General features: G+C 39.0%; 1 protein-coding gene across 3 annotated transcripts in view; it reads left to right on the forward strand.

Annotated features, from left to right (window-relative positions):
* The first annotated feature begins 5697 nt into the window (after positions 1 to 5697).
* Positions 5698 to 20005, forward strand: part of ss18 (SS18 subunit of BAF chromatin remodeling complex) — a 48275-nt gene continuing 33967 nt past the window's right edge. Inside the window, exons 1-10 of one of the 3 annotated variants that reach the window (XM_026913851.3) lie at positions 5699 to 5900; positions 8563 to 8639; positions 10452 to 10536; positions 12374 to 12515; positions 12642 to 12866; positions 14621 to 14782; positions 15771 to 15848; positions 16908 to 17030; positions 18680 to 18810; positions 19373 to 19435. In XM_026913851.3, coding sequence (XP_026769652.1) covers positions 5832 to 5900; positions 8563 to 8639; positions 10452 to 10536; positions 12374 to 12515; positions 12642 to 12866; positions 14621 to 14782; positions 15771 to 15848; positions 16908 to 17030; positions 18680 to 18810; positions 19373 to 19390 — 1110 coding nt within the window. In that variant the 5' untranslated portion in view covers positions 5699 to 5831 and the 3' untranslated portion in view covers positions 19391 to 19435. Of the gene's footprint in view, positions 5901 to 8562; positions 8640 to 10451; positions 10537 to 12373; positions 12516 to 12641; positions 12867 to 14620; positions 14783 to 15770; positions 15849 to 16907; positions 17031 to 18679; positions 18811 to 19372; positions 19436 to 20005 lie in introns of all 3 variants that reach the window. The other 2 variants (XM_026913850.3, XM_026913848.3) reach the window with 2 other exon arrangements.

Below are 20005 nucleotides of genomic sequence, written 5' to 3' on the forward strand. Positions count from 1 at the left end.
TTTTCTGCTCACCACGGTTGTCAAAACTGTTACTTTCAGCTCGAACCAGTCTGGCCATTCTCCTCTGACATCTCTCCTCAACATGGCGTTTCTGCCCGTGGAATTGCTGCTCGTTGGATGTTTTTTGTTTTTCACACCATTCTGTTTAAACTCTAGAGACTGCTTTGTGTGAAAATCCCAGGAGATCATCAGCAGTTCCTGAAATACTCAAACCAGCCCGTCTGATCGTTGCCAACCACCATGCCACGGTCAAAGATCACATTTTTTCTGATTTCTGATGTGTACTGAAGCTCCTGACCTGATTTTGTGAATTGTGATGTTGCCACATAATTGGCTGATTAGATAATTGCATGAATGTGCAGGAGTACAGGTGTTCCTGTTAGAATGACCGGTGAATATGTTGCCAGTGTTTCAACCCAGAGCTTGGGGTTACTGCCTGTGCAGAGTTTCACATCCTCCCCATATCCACATGGGCTCTTTCTGATTTCTTCCCAACTCCCAAACACATGCCACTAGCTGAACTGGCTGCTCATCCGTCCAGTACAGTTCCAGAGAATCTCTCCCACTGTGGACGCAAGCTGTTCTGGTAGCATGTGGTAGCTCTTACTAACACACTTTATGTTGTTTTCTCCTCGTCTTTACCGTACGTATGTTAACCCGAGTGTAGGTTTATATGTGTTTGTTCCTAAACTGTGTCTGCGCTGAGCCGTTTTTGCTTGACCACTGCATCTCCCCAGTTACTGACCCTACCTTCTGCATTAATGATGACGCCTCACTGCAACAGGAGATCAGCCTTGTGTCTTGCGGCATATCAGTACCAATTATGAGCGATGGTGAAGTCTGCCCATTGGCATGTGAAAGAAAAACCCAGCAGGCTTCTCAGATCATAAAACTCTCTCCATCTATTGATGAGATCGAGGCTGAGCTCTGTTTCTAAAGGATTAGGCTACTCGCTGTGAAATCCAAAGTTGCTCTGATGCCTTGTCTTTGTTTATTTCAGTCAAGCTTTGGGATTAAACTGGTTAAAGGATGAAAACATATGCCTTACTCTAGCTAGGACATTAATAATGGTATGAAAAACAACATGCCTCGAACAGTAGTTCCAGTTTCAAGTTCATTCTAATATGCTATCATTTCTTGAATGAATGACTTGTATGGCAGACGCTCCATATAAACAGATTAAAAAAAAACTGGGTGTAAGTCTCGATGTGGTGTTTTTTAGGTTTTTTTGGAAGGAGTCTCCAGTGTCAGCACTTTATAACAGTCAGAGGTAAAGCTCTAACTTCATTTTCCAACACACAAGTCTTCAGGACTTTCTCACTAACATGACAAGGTGTATTGTTTTGTCTTATTAACTTCAAGAAAGGCTGGTGAGGGAACAACGGTTTATAGCTGCTATAGTGTTAGTGATAAAAGGGACTAACCTGTTTTGTGGATGTTCCAGAACATTAAACATATAAACGGAAAAATCACTTTGGTTAACGGTTTCCTACATTACCCACAATGCTGCCTGACTACCTGCTGATAGTGGTGCAGTAGGATTTACGCTACATTCGCAAGGTGAAATTACGTCATTTTCCACATGGCACATTCAACACACAAAGTGGAAAAAAAAAGAACATGGAACCTCCATGTTAGTCTTTATGTTGTCTCTATAATTAGCAATGAGCTAGTCAGCAGCAATCTGTGTAGTGAGTGTTATAGATTTAACAAGCGAATATGTCTGTATGTTTATTGATATAAAGCAAATACTTGTATATACAGAATAACACATTTAAAGATAAGGAGTGCTGCTTTGTTTCCTTCTGATAGCTGTGCACAGACATGTTGATTTGATGTCACTCAGTAAGAAACTCCTAGTTGAGAAGACTACCCTAAGTTGATAAGAAGTAATTTCAATTTGGGGGCCGTTTTCTTTGGCTTTTCCTAATTGGAGGTTGTGAATTACAAGTTGCGATCTCTACCTAAATAGAGTGATGCAGCAGCACTTTAGTGCTGTAGACAGTCCAGCTCTCTCAGCTCCTCATCTGTACACTATATTTGCGCAAACACGTTTGTATTATAACCATAGCAGCACTTCTGCTTCCGGCTCGTCCACTATAATGACAATATTTTATACCCGGTGTCTCTAGGCATTCCCCAAAATATTATATGTAAGAACATTTGCAAAGTTCCTTTTAGTAAGCAGGAGGAAAGTACAAAAGTAAGAAAATACCTATTAACAGAAACAAACACCCATGCTAACATTAGCCCAAGACTATGACTTTATTGTAAGACTGAAAAAACAAAACAAAACGAATGTTAGACATTGCTGTCTCTCTGTACTGACGAATGTAAACAGTAGCAGTGTAAACAGTAACAATACACTCTGGTCATGATTCGATTTGATTCAAGATACTGGCTTCATGATTTTGATTGGATTCTCAAAATATTTGAACAAAATTTGAATGAAGAAAAATTATGACTGAAAAGACTCCTTTTTTTTATTTCTGAATCATAAACAATGCAAAACAGTGTGCATTTTTGTCTGTATAAAATTAAATAATTCAAAAATTGCTACAAACAGAGGTTTAATATTATAAAAAAAAAAAATTAATAAATAAATGTATAAATTCTCCCCAAAATTCTGACTGAATAAACAAAGTGCCTGTCAGGTAAAATGTCTGATTTCCACAGCTTCTGGTGTTGACTGAAAAGACTCCTTTATACGGTACGCTAGTTATGGTCGTGTCACCGTATAACGTATTACGTGTGTTGGTTGTTGCAATCCAGAGCTATCGGACTATCAGACTTCACAAGTGCACATGATCTCACAGGCTGTCCATGAAAGAACGTGATCACATGACCAGCGTGCTCTCTATATATTTTAACCCTGTGGGATGCGCAGATGGGGACCTCTGGTGCTCAAACAGTGCAACTGCATTACATGCATAATGAATCGAGTTCTGATTTCCACAACGTGAATCGCACATTTCCACAATGCACATCATCACATATTTGCATCGCGATGCACGGTGTCATGATGTATTGTTACACCCCTAGTAAACAGTGCTACTGGAGACGCGACATTCCCACTATTTCAATGAAGCAATATCACATGAGCAAGAGTGCTGTTATAATGAATATCAGTACTGCTGTGATTTGACCGTATCTAATCACAACCATGCAGATATTCAGTATAACCTCAAGTGCAATGATTGCTTTTATACAACAGTTCTATAAACAAGAAATTATTATCAAGTAAGTGACATTTCGGACACAATATGGCCAAATGTTCTGTTTATTTTTGCTCCGCTAGCGGAAATAGATCCTGAAGAAGCTACACTTACTTTATAGCACAATAGCTAAATGGCTCACATTTATTTGTACATTCCCGTTAAAGGTGCTTCCATTAAAAGGATAGAGAGTTAGACTTGCAACCCGAAGGTGAACCTGAAGGTCGTGGGTTCGAGTCTCAGGTCCGGCAGGGATTGTAGGTGGGTGGGTGTGCTCCGGGTGTGTGTTCACTACTGTGTGTGCACTTGGATGGGTTAAATGCAGAGCACAAATTCTGAGTAAGGGTCACAATACTTGGCCACATGTCACTTCACTTCATTTATATTCCTGAAACGTCCACTGATTATGTCACTAACACTAGTGTAGTAACGGAGTGAAGAGCGAAGTGATACACACTGCACACTGCAGTTAGGGGAAATATAGGCACTCTTGGAACGCCACTCGACCAATCAGATTAGTGGAACTAACTGTTGTGTAAAACTAAAATTCCCTGAAATCGCCCTGTGTGCGAGTAGCCCATACAGCACCAAGCAACAATTTCAATACAAACCCATTTAATGTGTTATAATATGGTTATCATTTAGTTTAAAGATCTTATTTTTTTCATTTAGTACTGCCCTTCAGAAGCTACATAAGACATTTACATGTTTCCCAGAAGACAAAATAATAACAATTTACACCAATCATCCTATTCAAAAGTTTACACCCCCCTGGATCTTAATGTGTCGTGTTGCCTGCATCAGTGAATGTTTGCACCTTTTGTAATAGTTGTGTACGAGTCCCTCACTTGTCCTCAGTGTGAAAAGATGGATCTCAACATCATATAGCCGTGTTGGAAAGGAGTCAAATATGCAGCAGATGCTGGAAAAGCAAAGAATGTGCAGGAGCTGAAGGATTTTTCTGAAGAACAATTGGCAGTTTAACTGCTCAGGACAAACAAGGGACTCATGAACAACTATCATAAAGCATAAAAACAGTCATTGATCATCCAGGTAAGACACACAGTACTAAGAATCAAGCGTTTGTAAACTTTTGAACTGGTTCATTTGTGTAAATTCAGGTATTATTGTGTCTTGTGGACTATATGTCAATGTGTTATGTGAAATAGTTTATTCAGGGCAGTACTAAATAAAAAACAAAATGCAATTTTTATGATCCCTAATTATGATACATATATTTTTTTAAATTTAAAAAAATTCAAAATGTATTTGGAACAGGTCTGTGAGAAAAAATTAAGAACACTCATGTTGTTATTGTTTCAAATATTATATACAAAAACATACAAATATATACAAATTACACAATATAAATTTATGATTTAAAAAAATAAAAAAAAAAAACCCTGAAAGTTAAGAAAATATATTTGGAGCAGGTCTGTGAGGAAAATAAGAACACTCGTATTGTTATTGACAAATATTAGCTAATTAAATTCGATTTCTTTCCTTGTTTCAAATATAAAACAAATTAAACACTATTCATTTATGATAAAAAAACTGAAAGATAAGAAAATGTATTTGGAAAGGGTCTGTGAGGGAAAGTTAAGAAGAATATTGGCTAATTAGATTTGATATCTTTCCTTGTTTCAAATATAACATACAAATTAAACACTATTAATTTATGATAAAAAAAAACTAACTAACAAAAAAAAAAAAAAAAACCTGAAATTTAAGAAAATGTATTTGGAGCAGGTCTGTGAGGAAAATAGGAACACTCATATTGTTATTGACAAATACTGGCTATTTTTGGCTACTTTAAATCTCTATTAATTTATGATTTTTAAAAAATAATAACTTATGAAGCCTTGTGTAAAGCTGGCTGCCCGCCCACACACACACACACACACACACACACACACACACACATACACAGCAGCTCTCCACATTCTAGCAGCAGCAGCTCTCCTCATTCAGACCACATGATTAAATTCCCGCCATCTTCAAAACGCCATTCACACTGAACACATCTAATCCAGCGGGGGCATGACTTCATCACCATTACAGCCAAACTGCAGCTGTACTGCGTTCCCTGTCACTCAACACCGACCCCCACCCTCTCCTGTGCTGTCTAACATCTCACAACCATATCCACGAACAAGGGCATACGCCATATTTAAGGTTTAAAATGTAAAAATCATGTTAAATTTGCGTGTTTGTGTTTGTGTGCCACTCTGTGAACGCTCTGTGAAATGCCTTGCGGCCTGCCTGAGACTGACTTAGAGGAATAAACCATTTGCTTACAGGGGAGACGTGACATAGCGATCTTAGAAGGACTTGTACTTTAAATACAAAATATGTTTTCTTCTAAAGATATATAATCATGGAATATTGTGTATAGTCATTTCAATCGCGTTAGTGACTAAAAATTGTCATTTTGAAACGATTACAGATAAAACACCTCGGCGTTCCCCCCTAAACAGCGCGCTAGAGGAACAGTCCACCCCAGACTGCGTTGTATGTGCAGATTTCCTTAACGCAAGCTGTATGTGATTGTATGCTGTAGCTAGGGTTTTATTTTTTTTTAACCGCCGCTTTATAAATTTTGTTCAAAACTTCAGCATGTCGGTGGCTTTCGCGCCTCACAGACAACGCGGGAAGGGTGATATTACACCCGCGGGGATACAGAAGGTAACCGTGTTTTGGAAAGCGCAGCAATAATAAAAGCGATGCTAGTCTGTTAGCAGGTTTAGCTAATTAGCTTGGCAGCGTTGCTACACTTTTAGCACCGTGGCATAATTTTAATCATAAAAAGAGGCTTTAAATTTTTAATAAGCATATCTAATAACCGAGCTTGTATGTGCAGCATTTTGTTTTTTTAACTATTTTGAATAAACAGCACTCAAAACGTTTTTTTCTCATCGCCATGTTTAACTAGCTCAGTTGAAGGCCTAGGGTGAATTCCAAATGGCACACTAATGACTTCGTAGTGCACTAGGTAGGGCGTGGAAACCGTTATCATGCGCCCTAGGTAGTGCAGCGGTGTGGAGAACAGAACGCGGTTTGGGATACAGCCTGTCTTTTCCGTAGCTACATAACTGACTGCAATTAACGTTAGCTGTTGCCTTTGTTAGCTTGCTGGTGAGGTTAATGGCTCATAAATAGCTGGAAATCTGTTGGAACTTTTTTTTTTTTAATCTTATTAAATCAGTTGAACTGATTTTGTTTCAGTTAAACGTGATGTTTGTATTCGTCCCTTAAAAAAAAAAACAAGAAAGGAAGCCATTATAGAATAAGGAGCTAGTGATGGTTAGTCTACTTTTTGCTCTTTATCTCCACCTCAGTGCTGGTTTGGGCCACAAAAAGTATAATTTAGCTTCATTAACATCTTGGTTTGTTATTTTTTACTTCCTCAGCTCCTTCAGATTGTTGTCAAATCCATTCAATCCCAGTAGTACTAGGATTAACTCCATTTCAGTCCTACATCCTGTGCTATGATTAGGTGTAAGTTTACTCCAGAGACTATATACTTTTTAGTAGAAAATATATTCTTACTATATAATCCCACCCTGAAGAAGAGCAGAGAGAGTCCAGAAGCTCAGTCGAAAAGGTCTTTTTTTTTTTATTATTATAATTACGCCTCAGTGAATCTGATAAAAGGGCAAGTCAGGTAAATCACACATCATGTGCTGCAGAGCTCTAACACATGGTTGGCTTTGGCGAGAAGGAAGATCCAGGTTTTACGAAGGAGGAGTAAAGACAGGGTTACGCAAAGTTACTGGACCACAAGGTCTACGATAGCTCTGCCTCGAACTGGTTTCTTCTTCTTCTTCTCAAACTGGCGCCAAGAAATCAGAAACTAAAACCTTGAGGATGTGATAAAGGAAAACCTCGCTTCAACGTACAGAGTCGCTGCAACCTCAGAAATCTACAGCAGACTAAATCATGAGCTGAACACGTGTGCAGATGATCAACAAGTACACTCTAAGTATCCATTTAGAGTACGGCTGCACAATATATCTAAATTAGCGAAATATTGCAAATGTAAATAATCACGATATCTATATGGCAAGGGCTTGCGATAACTGAATGATTTTAATACTTCAAAAAGTTACGAAAAGTCAAAGTTTCAGGGTGACGCAGATAACAGAGAATGCTTTCTTTTCCTCCAAACAACATGAAACATGTATGTTTGTCATTTTCAGTTTTTAAATATGTATAAATATAATTTAAGTTGATTATACAAACGTACAGCATTATCGTACTGCCAATCGCATTATTTAACAAGCTATCGCATTTTCCTTCAATATCGTACAGCCCTAATTTAGAGATACGCTTAATGTTGTCCGTCAGCCGCAAACAAAATATTTCCAGTTTTCATTTTATTTAAAATTGATCCGACTCTACTTTCACACTAGCAAGCGACACGAGTGTGTTTTAGTTAGCTGGAATACAAGTCATCACCTCAGAGTGCTTTTAACAAGCGCAGACTCCTCCCAGTACACGTTAGTTCATAACACACACGGTTTATAATCTGATGAAGATGGAGCTTTTAAAGAAATCATGATTTTTGAGGCTCATTATTTAAAGGAAACCCCCCAAAAAAGTGGTCAGTGTTATGAGCTGATTTGTCTATTAAGTAAGGAGTAAAACATGTTATAAATTTTCATCAACACAAAGCTGATTGCTTCCGTGTAACAGCACGTCCCAGAGTGTTTTATTCCTCTTAAATCACAGCAGTTCGCAAAAAATTAGTTTTTTATTTATTAATTAAGGTCATGTTATATTTTTTTAACCATTTATAGTTATGTTTAATATTGTGAAATGTCCACAAAACAAGTTCCTGTTATCACTTGTGCTACAGCAGCTATTAACAGTTGTTCCCTCACCAGCTTCTCTCTCTCTCTCTCTTTTCCTCTTAAAGTTAATAGCACAGAAAACGCTGTTTGTCTTGTTACTGAGAAACAAAAATGTTAATAAACGGTTACTGCGCTGACACTGGAGACTCCTTCCCAGAAATGTTAAATGAACATCATCGCAGAGAAAACTTCACCATATCAATGATTTCATCTTTTTTTTTTTTTTTTTTTTTTTTTAAATCTCTTTATCTGGAGTGTTCGACATACAAGTCCCTGAGATAAAGTTGTTACTATAGAAACGATTACGTGTTAGAATGAGAGCATTAATTATAAACCTGTGATTTGCCTTACAGGCAGAACTGCTGTTATAGAAAATTAACCAACACCGTCTGACCAATCAGATTTGAGAATTCAGCGGCACTGTGGTATAAAAATGAATTTAAAGTTAAGCGTGGAAGAGAATAACGTGCATTTGTGTTTGTGTGTATCTGTAGTTACTGGATGAAAACAATCAGCTGATTCAGTGCATCATGGACTTCCAGAGCAAAGGGAAAACAGCAGAATGTTCACAGTAAGTTTCTTCACAAACATCTGACAGGTTCTTCGGATCTGATTGGGGCCGGTGTGTGACCACTTTTCATACTGAAACAACTTGCACAGGAAAATTTTCAGACATTCAGGCTTTCCCAACAGGACACATCTGTTGAATGGCGTGTGTGTGTGTGTCCATGTTTATTAACAGGACACCACGCTTCTGTCATCATGTTGTGCTTTTACGCGTTGGCTTTTAAATATTTGATGCTGGGAAATTCTATGCAAATGTCAGATTCAACCTGGGAGAAGTTTTGCTTTGTTTGTATTTAGTTTTATTCTTAGTTTCTATTTTAGCTGTTACTTTAACAATTAGTCATGGCGAGGACCGTTTCAGCCACGGCACATTCATAATGCAAAAAAAAACCTAAAAATACCCTCAATGAGAGGTCACATGCCTATTTCTGTATTATATGTAATGAGTAATACGCTCAGTGTTATAGGAAATTAATTAATGACGTGCAGCTACTGTGATATTACCGTTGGAAGATATGATTATTTTCCAATAACAGCACATTTTGAAATATTTTATTCCTCTTATACAACAGCAATTAATACGGTGGCCCTAAAGTGCAAAACACTTCAACAAACCAAAAATGCAACAGCGAAACCAAACATGCAACAGCGAAACCAAAGGCGTGACGGCAACATCAAAAACACGACAACGAAACCAAAAACACAACAGCATTAACTCAAAACAGAAAGGCTAGGTTTTTACTGAACGTCACGTTCTCGTTTCTGATTGGACACAGGGTTTGACTATCAAAGTAAGAAGGAACTATGCTTTTTCAGTCTGCTGATATCTTAGGCTAATGAAAACAGTTGGATGATTTAAAGGTTAATGATTTTTATCTTCTGTTTCACAATTTGAATCGTTTTGCCCTTACTGTGGCAAAAGCCTTGAAGCTGTTCCAAGCTTCACTACGATTAATCCAGCCGCTCTTCCTGAAACCACGATTAATGTAGCTGCTCGTAAAATTTTACAGGCGCGGCTTTTAGACATTTAGCGGAATTAGTGCCGAATTCAGAAACTGCATGTCTGCGGGCTCCTACACAACCGAAACAACTTAACTTTCTCAAAACAACCATTTTAAATAAATCAGTAACAAAACACACACACACACAGCAATTCACAGTATCTGTGAGTATACAGGCTAAAAGTTTACATTTAAAAATGTGTTGTGTTTTGCACTTCAGGGCCAACAATTTTTTTTTTTTCATTTATTAAAGAAAGTCTGTACTTTTTATCCATTTATAGTTACATGTAAGCAGTTATAAACACTCGTTTCCTCACCTCGTTCTCTTCTCTCTCTTTTGCCATATCACTGAGAAACCAGAAAAGCACAAACTCCTCTGTCCCGCGGTGGAAAACTTACTACTTACTTACTGTTACAAAGCACTGACACTGGAGACTCCTTCAAAAAAAAAAAAGTTAAATCTACTTACAGAAAACTTCCCTATATCAACAGTTATGTTTTTCTCTGTTAAATAACACATCAATCTGTTTATTTAGATTATGAAAAGCGTCTGCTGTACAAACCTCTGTGAAAGAGTCGTTACTATAGAAACGAGAACGTATTACAATGAGAGCGTTAATATAAACCTGTGGTTTCTATCACAGCCAGAAATACTGTCAGAGCAGCGGTTACAGGAAATGAATCAACACTTTCTGACCAGGGAGAATGGCGAATTTTGTTTACACTTGCACACACTTTGAGCTTCTGTCTCTGTATCAGGACTTGTCTTCACTGTTTAATAACAATACTCCCACCCTGTTCTGTTTGTTTTACAGTTACCAGCAGATGCTTCACAGAAATTTGGTCTACTTGGCCACAATAGCAGACTCCAATCAGAACATGCAGTCTCTCCTCCCGGCTGTGAGTGTCGTTTGTGTTCCACCAGTTTGCATCTCGTACATCATCTGTGTGATCTAACGAGCACTGAGATCTTCTGTAACCCACTTCTTCCCGATGCTAGTCTTTACAAAGCCTTTTATGTACTTTTCTGTTTGTTTTTCTTGCAATCAGCTTTAGCTAAAACACAGAACTGTGCTGAACTGATTTTAGAAACGTTTCTGTTGAGATTTATCACACAAGATCCTCTGCTGTAATCACTGAGATAATAGAGAAGATCTTTATCTGAATTGTCCTACATTTCTACTACATTATTTGGCTAAAAGTTTGTATACATATGACCGTCACACCCATGTGTTGTTGAACATCCCATTCCAGATTTATTTCCCCTTTGCAGTTATAATAAGCTCCACTCTTCTGGGAAGGCTTTCCACTAGATGTTGGAGCGTGGCTGTGGGGATTTGTGATCATTCAGCCACAAGAGCATTAGTGAGATCAGGCGCTGATGTTGGGTGAGGAAGAAGAGGTCTGGGGTTCAGTCGGTGTTCCAGTTCATCCCAAAGGTGTTCAGTGGGGTTGAGGTCAGGGCTCTGTGCAGGACACTCGAGTTCTTCCACTCCAACCTTAACACACCATGTCTTCATGGAGCTCGCTTTGTGCACAGGGGCATTGTCATGCTGGAACAGGTTTAGGTCTCTTAGTACTAGTTAAGGGAAATCTTAATTTTAAAGCATACAAAGGCATTCTAGACAATTGTGTGCTTCCAACTTTGTGGCCACAGTTTGGGGAAGAACCACATAGGAGTGTGATGGTCAGGTGTCCACATACTTTTGGCCATATAGTGTATTAAACAAATGCAGGTTAATAGAAACCAGTGGTGATGTGGAGATACACATTTAATAACTGCATTGTTGCTCACAGTAATGAGAAACTGATTAGACGTTAAAGTGCTTGAGAGCCATGATTTGATTCCATATGTAGGTGTATTTCCTTTTGTAACAGGAAGTCCAGAGGGGACCATGTCGATTAATTCCCAGAACACCCAATAGTGTTTGAGATACACCACACCTACCAAAAAATGCAGCCAAGAGTTTAAATAGAGTTAGTTTTCAGCAATTTATGATCTATATTTTAGAACGGAGGTTTCTAACCACTGTGCCTCAGATTGGTATTGAGCTCTGGGTCGTTTGTTACTGGCCTGCAGCAGTCTTTTCCCTCGCCCTCATCCGGTCAGGGCGTTAGACTGAAACAAAACTGCAAGCTCTATGGACGACTCTATGGAGTGAGATCATGCATGTTTGAGCCGAGATCTAGATTTTGGAGGAGGACTAAGCGCAGAGGCACACAGGCGTACTAACTTTCAACACGTACTAATTTTCAAGACAAAAGGGCTGTTTGGAAGATGAATAACGTGGGAAGCTGCACGAGTGGCCTGTGTTTAATGTTTACTAACTGCTACTGTGGTGAGATACAGGACACATGCGTTCTACGGAGCATTTGATTGGATGCAAATTGAATAAGTACCGAATGAATTTTACAAACAAAATTTGTAGCCATTTTCCTATAAATTTTATTTATATATATATATATATATATATATATATATATATATATATATATATATATATATATATATATAATATCTGTTGGGTTATTTGTCTTCACATTTTTACTGTCTTCTAGTAGAAAAAGATGTCTGTTTAACACCTGGATTATTCTTGTTATGATAAACTTTAAGAGTTTTAGCTGTTGAATATGCATTGTATACCAGCAAATAACTATTCTTTATTTCTGATTAGAATAGTTCTGATTTGATGAGCCCAATATGAGTTTAGGTTTAACACAGTGCTGCTGTTTACAGCCCCCCACACAGAACATGGGCATGTCAGGGGGCATGAATCAGAGCGGTGCGCCCCCACAGCCCCCCCACGGCCACAGCATGCCCTCAGACGGCCCGCCTTCTGGCCCACACATGCAGAACCAGATGAACGGTCAGATGCCTGGTAAGAGAGCGCCATCTAACAATTTTATGGACAAAAATCACAATAACTGTGTGATGTGATAGATCAAGGCTTTTAATCAGTAATTACTCAACAGCAACGAATTAACAAGGTGTGGTTTCTCTCCAGGACCAAACCACATGCCCATGCAGGGCCCAGGGCCCAACCAGCCTCCCAACATGCCGAGCGGCACCATGAACATGCCTCCCAGCAGCCACGGCTCCATGGGCGCCTACAACCATGCCGTTCCCTCCTCCCAGGGCATGAGCAGCCAGGGCCAGATGAACATGAGCCAGGGCCAGCCAATGGGCAGCTACGGTCCCAGACCCAGCATGAACATGCAGCCCAACCAAGGTACCGCTCTGCTGCTGCTGCTGATGACTGGCGCTGCATGAAACAGACTGTGTAACTAATCATTTAATGATTATAGTAACACATACCAGGGGTGGACAAATCATCAATTCATTAGCTAGCACATCAGGCAGCAGTGTGCTGCCCAGTCGCGTGCTTGCCTGGAAGTCCAGACTGAAATGCTGCAACTAATGTAATTTAACGTGCAAGTGTGATTATTCAAGAACTTTTGGAGCGACTTTACATAGCCAAAGTCTTAATCTTCTCCTGATAATGTATCTGGTGTTAAACAGTTGACAAAAAGTCAGGAAGTCTTTGGCTAAGATTTCAGCTATGACCTGTGGTGCTCATTCGTCACAGGTAAATTTGCGTCTGGCTGCCGTCATCGTTTTTATTTTATTAAAAGCTCAGTGAAGTGTTTCTAACAGTTTTTTTACCACAGCGCAGTTGAACTGGTGAATTCTTGAATCTGATTGGTCAGACGATTTATGATTTCTGCATTATTTCTGTATAACAGCACGGCTAGGAAAGTAGTTCCAGTTGTGACATGAAGGACATCTTAATATTAATCCGCTCGTTCGAATACTTTGTTTTATAGTAACAGCTCATATACAGGGCCTGTAAGGCAGACACTAATAATAATAAACTTCTGTAAAAACGTGTTTAACAAAGTAATATGCATAATCGTTGATGTGGTAATTTTTTATTTATTTATTTTTTTTAATAAAAGACGGTTATCTAGCACTTTATGGAAGGAGTCTCAGTTGTAAACACTCCTGGTCTCGCTTATGCTTTCTGTTTTCTCTGTAAAATGACAAGCTGCACTTTCTGACAGAGAGATAAAGAAAGAGAGAGAAAGAGGATGGTGAGGGAATGACTTTATCGCAGCGTTAACGTAGGTGCGAACAGGAACTAACTTGTCTCTCGGACGGCCCACAGCATATAAAGTTATAAATCGTTTAAATGAGCGGCGTGTCGTTAATTAATATATTAAACATTGTAATCGCTTGCCGCAGGCAGATTGCTGTGGTACAAGAGGAGTAACACGCTCCAGACTGTGACATACATTATTATTTTTTTATACATATTTAAATGTTTAAGCAAACAATTTAAGTGTAAAATTTTCTTTGTGGAAGCTCTGAGTATTATAGATTTTTTTTTTTTTTTTTACTTTCCCTAGTTCTTGGATGAGTGAATAGAAAAACACCCTGGTGACCGTTAAGTCAGCTGATCCTGCTCCTGTTGATTAAAAAAAAAAAACGATAGTCTGGATGTATAATATGGCTGTCCTGGGCTCCCAGGCTAATCTCCTTATTAAGGAGGATTATAGATTATAATAACTTTCACAGGTGATAAATTGTTTTATATCCAATTGTTAAACTCTATTTTAGTAATAAAGAACAGAAAAGATTCCTGCACTCATATGTGTACAGTTTTAAAAACCTGAATATATAAGAATTATTATAAAATATTTATATCTTTGGGGGGGTTTGTCTGATTTGCTTGTAATTGAGAAAGGGAATTGCTTGTGTATTTTAATAGCCTAGACGTCGTTACTGATTTGATAATGGAACTCTGATGGGTTTTATTCATTTGCTCAGTGATTTGTGGCACTTTGTTTGACATCTCATGAGCAAGTAGTGTTTCTTTTTATGTCTGTGAGCTCCAAATTGATTTTTAAAAAATGATGGAATTATTTTTATGGACATTTTGTGTTACTTAGCTTGTAAGTGCCTGAACATTATGTTTGTCTTTAGGTCCCATGATGCACCAGCAGCCTCCCTCGCAGCAGTACAACATGCCCCCTGGTGGTGGCGGGCAGCATTACCAGGGACAGCAGAACCCCATGGGCATGATGGGCCAGGGCAACCATGTGATGGGACAGAGGCCCATGCCTCCATACAGACCACCTCAGCAAGGTTCAGCTTCTTTACTCACTTACTGATAGTAATCAGAATCAGCACTTTTCATACATTAACACTAGAGATCGCACTGAGCTGACACCAGGGGGAAAAAAAAATGGTGGATCAGATATTGGCGAAATCATAGATCCTGTAAGAAATGCCAAAGATTGAAGCAGAATTTGGGGGAAAAAAATTTCTGGAACTGGAAGTGTTTACATATAAAGAGACTTTTTTTATTATTTATACTAATCTGTGAAGTTCTACATTAAAAATAAATTTAAAGCTTAGTAGTTTTTAAATTTAACGATATCTAATGGGTATTGGTATCAGGTGATACTCGAGGTGTTAGTATCGGTATCAGAAAAGAAAGTCGCATCATGCCATTTCTAATTAACACTATTACGCATTACAGCCTGAACTGCAAAGTTTTGTTTTTTCTTCTTTGTTCTTTCCTTTAACTTTTCAGCTGCTCTAAAAACTGTAGCTTTCTAAAGCTGTGTGTAAATCATTTACTTGGTAACAGCCCAGGGCCCTGATTTAAATTTCATTACAGTATGAGGAATGCGAAAAGATTTAAAAAAAGGAAAAAAAAAAGAAAGAAAAAAGGCACTTTGTTTACTATTAGGGCTGCACGATATTGAAGAAAAATGAGCTAGCTTTAAATAATATGATATGCTGTACGTGTGTATAATCAATTTAAATTATATATATATATATATATATATATATATATATATATATATATATATATATGTTGTGTGTGTGTAACTGAAAATGAAATAACTAACATTCATGTGTTTCATGTTCTTTTGAGGAAAAGAAAGCATTCTGTATTTGTGTCGCCCTAAAACATATGTCGATATTTACATTTGTGATATTTCGCTAATTTCGATATATTGTGCAGCCCTATTTACTATGTTACCTGGCTGCACATTTTTCCCATGTCTGCCTGTAAGCACCTAAGATAAAAATGTGTGTGTGTGTGTGTGTGTTTTGTTTTCAGGCCCGCCGCAGCAGTACCCGGGCCAGGAGGACTACTACGGAGAACAGTACAGCCATGGAGGCCAGGGGGCACCTGAGGGTAAGGACATCTTACTGTCTTTTCTATCTTACTACCGCAGTCATTCCTTCCTGGAGCGCCTCATAACTGACAGTCTGAAATGGATCTCAGAAATACCTCCTGGACTTGTTTTTTAGTCTAATGTTTTTGTGTGGAAATGTTCTATTATAGATCAGGGTTCTCACAGTGTAATTTTTTTTGATCTGCTCTGTGCCTCACTGGACTTACAGAGCTGTGTTAAGGACAAACACTCAACCTGTAAACCTTTTTTGATTTTTTTTTCTCCCCCCCCTACCTTGAATGAAAATGTCTGAGTCCATTCGAATGTAGTGTTAACCAAATTTTATATTTAAACTTATACTGAACACTTAGGTTAATTAATGTAGTCTTTTACACCAGATGTGCTGCTTAACATAGTGGCTTGTATTGCTTGAATTACTGGAATGTAAATACAATTGTAGACTGAGCCATGAAATGAATAATGACGTGAGAGTGCCATCTGGTGGTCATTCAGCTAACAGCCATGAGTGATAGTGTGTGGAAGAATCTGAAATTATTTGTGTGTGTGTGTGTGTGTGTTTGTGTGTGTGTGAGAGAGAGAGCGAGAAAGCGGGGGCCATTCCTGGCAGAACACACACACACACACAAACACACACACACACAGAGAGTCTCTATGCTTTGCGATTGGAAAACAGTCTACACCTGTGATCATTTGAATATGCATTTTTATTATTATTACTTTGAAAGTGGAGAAATTCATAATTCAAAGAAGTTCATAATTAAAAAAAAAACTTACATATAGGAGTAATTAATTAGAGAATTAACGGTGACGTTTTGATAGTTTTCCTGATATTACATGGTTTCATTACATATTTTTAGTATTGAGATTTTTTTATGATATTGTGGATATTTTTTTCTTTTTTCTTTTTTTTTTTTTTTTTCCTGAAGATACATGGATTTTGCTTACATTTTTGAAGGCACTTTGTGTTAAAGGTTATCTGTTAATTAAGGCGTACATTTTTATTTTTTTGTATATGCTTTGCTCCAATAATCATTCTCTCTCTCTCTCTCTCGCTCTAGGAAACACACAGTATGGTCAGCAGCAGGAAGCGTATCAGCAAGGCCCCCCTCAGCCGCAGGGCTACCCAGCACAGCAGCAGTACCCAGCACAGCAGGGCTACCCGGGCCAGCAGCAAGGATACGGTGAGTTCCACAGCACCGTCTCACACCAAAAATGTCAGAAGAGCACCGCAAGGTGGACGTGGTTACCTGATTTGTTCTGCCGTGCAACTAGGCAGGGGCTTGAGTAGAAAGATGTGCAGCGAATAATCCTAAAAGCGGTTAATAAAAGGCTCGTCACTCATCGGTTCGTCTAATTGACTAACTTTACATACATTTTAGCATCGGGTTTAGGTTTTACAAATCATTTTCTGTGTCACTTTTCTACACCGAATAAACAAGTGTTTAGGTTCAAATTGTTAGTCTCAAAGTGAGTAGGTTCAAAGTGAGTCCCCGGATTCACACATTTATGGTTTAGCAGTAGCATTTACGATATTTGACCCCTTTCTACAGCAATACAGGAGACACCTAAAAAATTTTTTAAAAAACCAAGCTTTCCTGTTTTTTCACCTAGAGCAGCAATCAGATTAAACAGAAAAGCCAATTCACTGAAGGGGAAAGGACACGGGACGTGAAACAGCCGCATCTGGTTCTGGTAGCGGTTAATTTGACGTTGTGCTGACTTTATCTAGGTGAAGTTTGATGTGTGAACCAGTAGAAAAAAAATATGTTTGGGGATGCAGTCTCTTTAAAACAAATGGAGCTGTTGCTTATTATTGAGTAGTGATCACACCAGACTCTGAGCACACATCTGAAAATAGCCGTCTCATCCGCTGATATTCGCTGGAGGTTTGTGGTAAATTTCTGTATTTTTATTTATTTTTTTCCTCTGCTTCCTAGGCTTTTCTTCTTAGGAATGTTGGCACCTATGGATATAGCAGTATTAATAGTTTATGTGCAACTTCATGTGTTTACTGTGTGTAGACAAGAGAAAAAGGTGGTCAGGTTATGGCTCAAAACGAGTGTGCCTGGGAACGCTTCATCCTCCCCCAGCCCTTTTTTCCTCCTCGCATCCTGTCAGCTCATCTCTCCTGCTCGCTCTGGCTGGGCTGGAGGCTTCTCACATCTTAATAATGAGCTGGTGGAGGAACACACACACACACACACACACACACACACACACACACACACTGCAAAGCTGCGGGCACCATCTGGAAGATGTTCTTCCAAGCGCCCACAAGGTTAAGATGGGCCAGTGCACCTAATGATCCTGCGTGGGCTCGTTTCGAACGAGCAGAGTCGGAGCGAGCCCAGCACGCTGCGTAATGGCCAAGCGCTCGGCCGGCCCACGTCACTCTTAATGAGTCTGGGCTTTTTTAAATCGAGCTTTATGGACTCCTTGATGTTGGGCCACATTAGCAGGGCAGCGCGCTACTCGTGGGTCCACCACCATCATTATACGCAGTCGAGTCCGGAGCCGGCCTTCATCCTACTCCTACTCCTCTTCCTCTGAGCCTATGTGCTGATTGATTTGCTCTGCGGCGGTGTTGCATTTGATTCGCGCTCGCTGGTACTCAAAAGGCGACTTTCATATGGAACTTCGGCAAACAATTACAAGGAGGCACGAAAATGTATGTGGGGAAAGTTGACCGTTGCGTTTGATACCCAAAAGCACAGCTTATTTGTACTGCAACTATTTAATAAGCAGAAGCAGGCAGATGTGGGCTTGTATCAGCAGTCAGAGATTGGTGTCATGCAGTATGCTGACTTTTCTTGCCCTATTCGTCTTGTAGGGCCTTCTCAAGGTGGTCCTGGACAGTACCCCAATTACCCACAAGGCCAAGGGCAGCAGTATGGAGCGTACAGGCCACCTCAGCCTGGTCCTCCACAAGGCCAACCACAGCGCCCATACGGTTATGACCAGGTAAGTCAGCAAGAGAGAAAAAGGAGTTAGGGGTCTTAAAGCATTTGAAATAAGGGAAATGGGAAGTCTGCACTTGTGTTTGTGATTTGGAGCACTTCAACCCAGTCTTTAATGACGTCCAGGTAGTCCACATTTTCGTTCGCTCCTACTACAATGCTCAATTAGAAAGCAGAAATGTATTTGTTATTATTATTATTGTTATTTTACAGCAGTCATTCTCAATACTTTTTTCTGTCTCCCATTAAACCCAAGGCCTGTTGAAGTGATTACCTTCTTTTCTAAACTGGGACAGAATAAATGAGTGGACTTCTAACGCTGATCTAGGCTGGGCTGAAGTGGGTAGTTCTGTTCTGGTAGCGCCTGCTTAAAAAAAATAAATAACTAACTAACTAAAGGGTGCATGTGAATCACAAAGCCAGTGACGTGTAAAAAAGATTAAAGTCACTGTGCCAACAGCTCATAAGCTGGTCCTCTTGTTGCCTCTGTTATTCCTGTGTTTCTCTGTGGCCCTTGGCGAAGGGGCCACTCTGTTCCTTTCATATCTCTATGTTTGAACATTCAGGGGCACATGAGGAAATAACGGACCGAGTATTTCAACCCCTGACTAGATGTTTAAGAAGCAAAGGTAACTTCTGCCGTGAAGCGTTGTCAGATCCAGACATTTTAACTCCTAGCCTTTTTTTCCCCCCAACCTCCGCTCTTTCCCGTTACTCTTATCTTCATTTTCTTTATTTTTGGTCTTGTATTTTACATTGTTTTGTAATCAGGGGTCGAAATAGTCCTCAGGTCCTTGTTTCAAACAGATGAAAAGTCACTGAGGGGGAAAAAAAACCCAGTGGTTATAAATTGTAAATATTTTTACTCAGTGTAACACTTGCATCCAGCTTTTGCATATATGAATTTGTTTATCGTTATTAATACCCAAGTAGTGCAACCATGGATGGTTGTCAAGATGGTAAACCCCTTTTTAGAAATATATATGTAAAATACCAAAAATACAAAAAAAAAAAAAAAAAAAAATGGCCAAAAGGTAACCTTCATAACACATCTGTCTTTCAGTCACTTTTATTCCTTTTCTCTCAAACTGTTAATGTAAATGCCACACACACACACACATATATATTACAGTGTTACTCATATTGCATCATCATTCTAACTTTTTATGCATTATTTAATATATAAAATGTAATTATAA

This window comes from Pangasianodon hypophthalmus, chromosome 4, assembly GCF_027358585.1.
Source record: "Pangasianodon hypophthalmus isolate fPanHyp1 chromosome 4, fPanHyp1.pri, whole genome shotgun sequence".
Lineage (NCBI taxonomy): Eukaryota > Metazoa > Chordata > Actinopteri > Siluriformes > Pangasiidae > Pangasianodon > Pangasianodon hypophthalmus.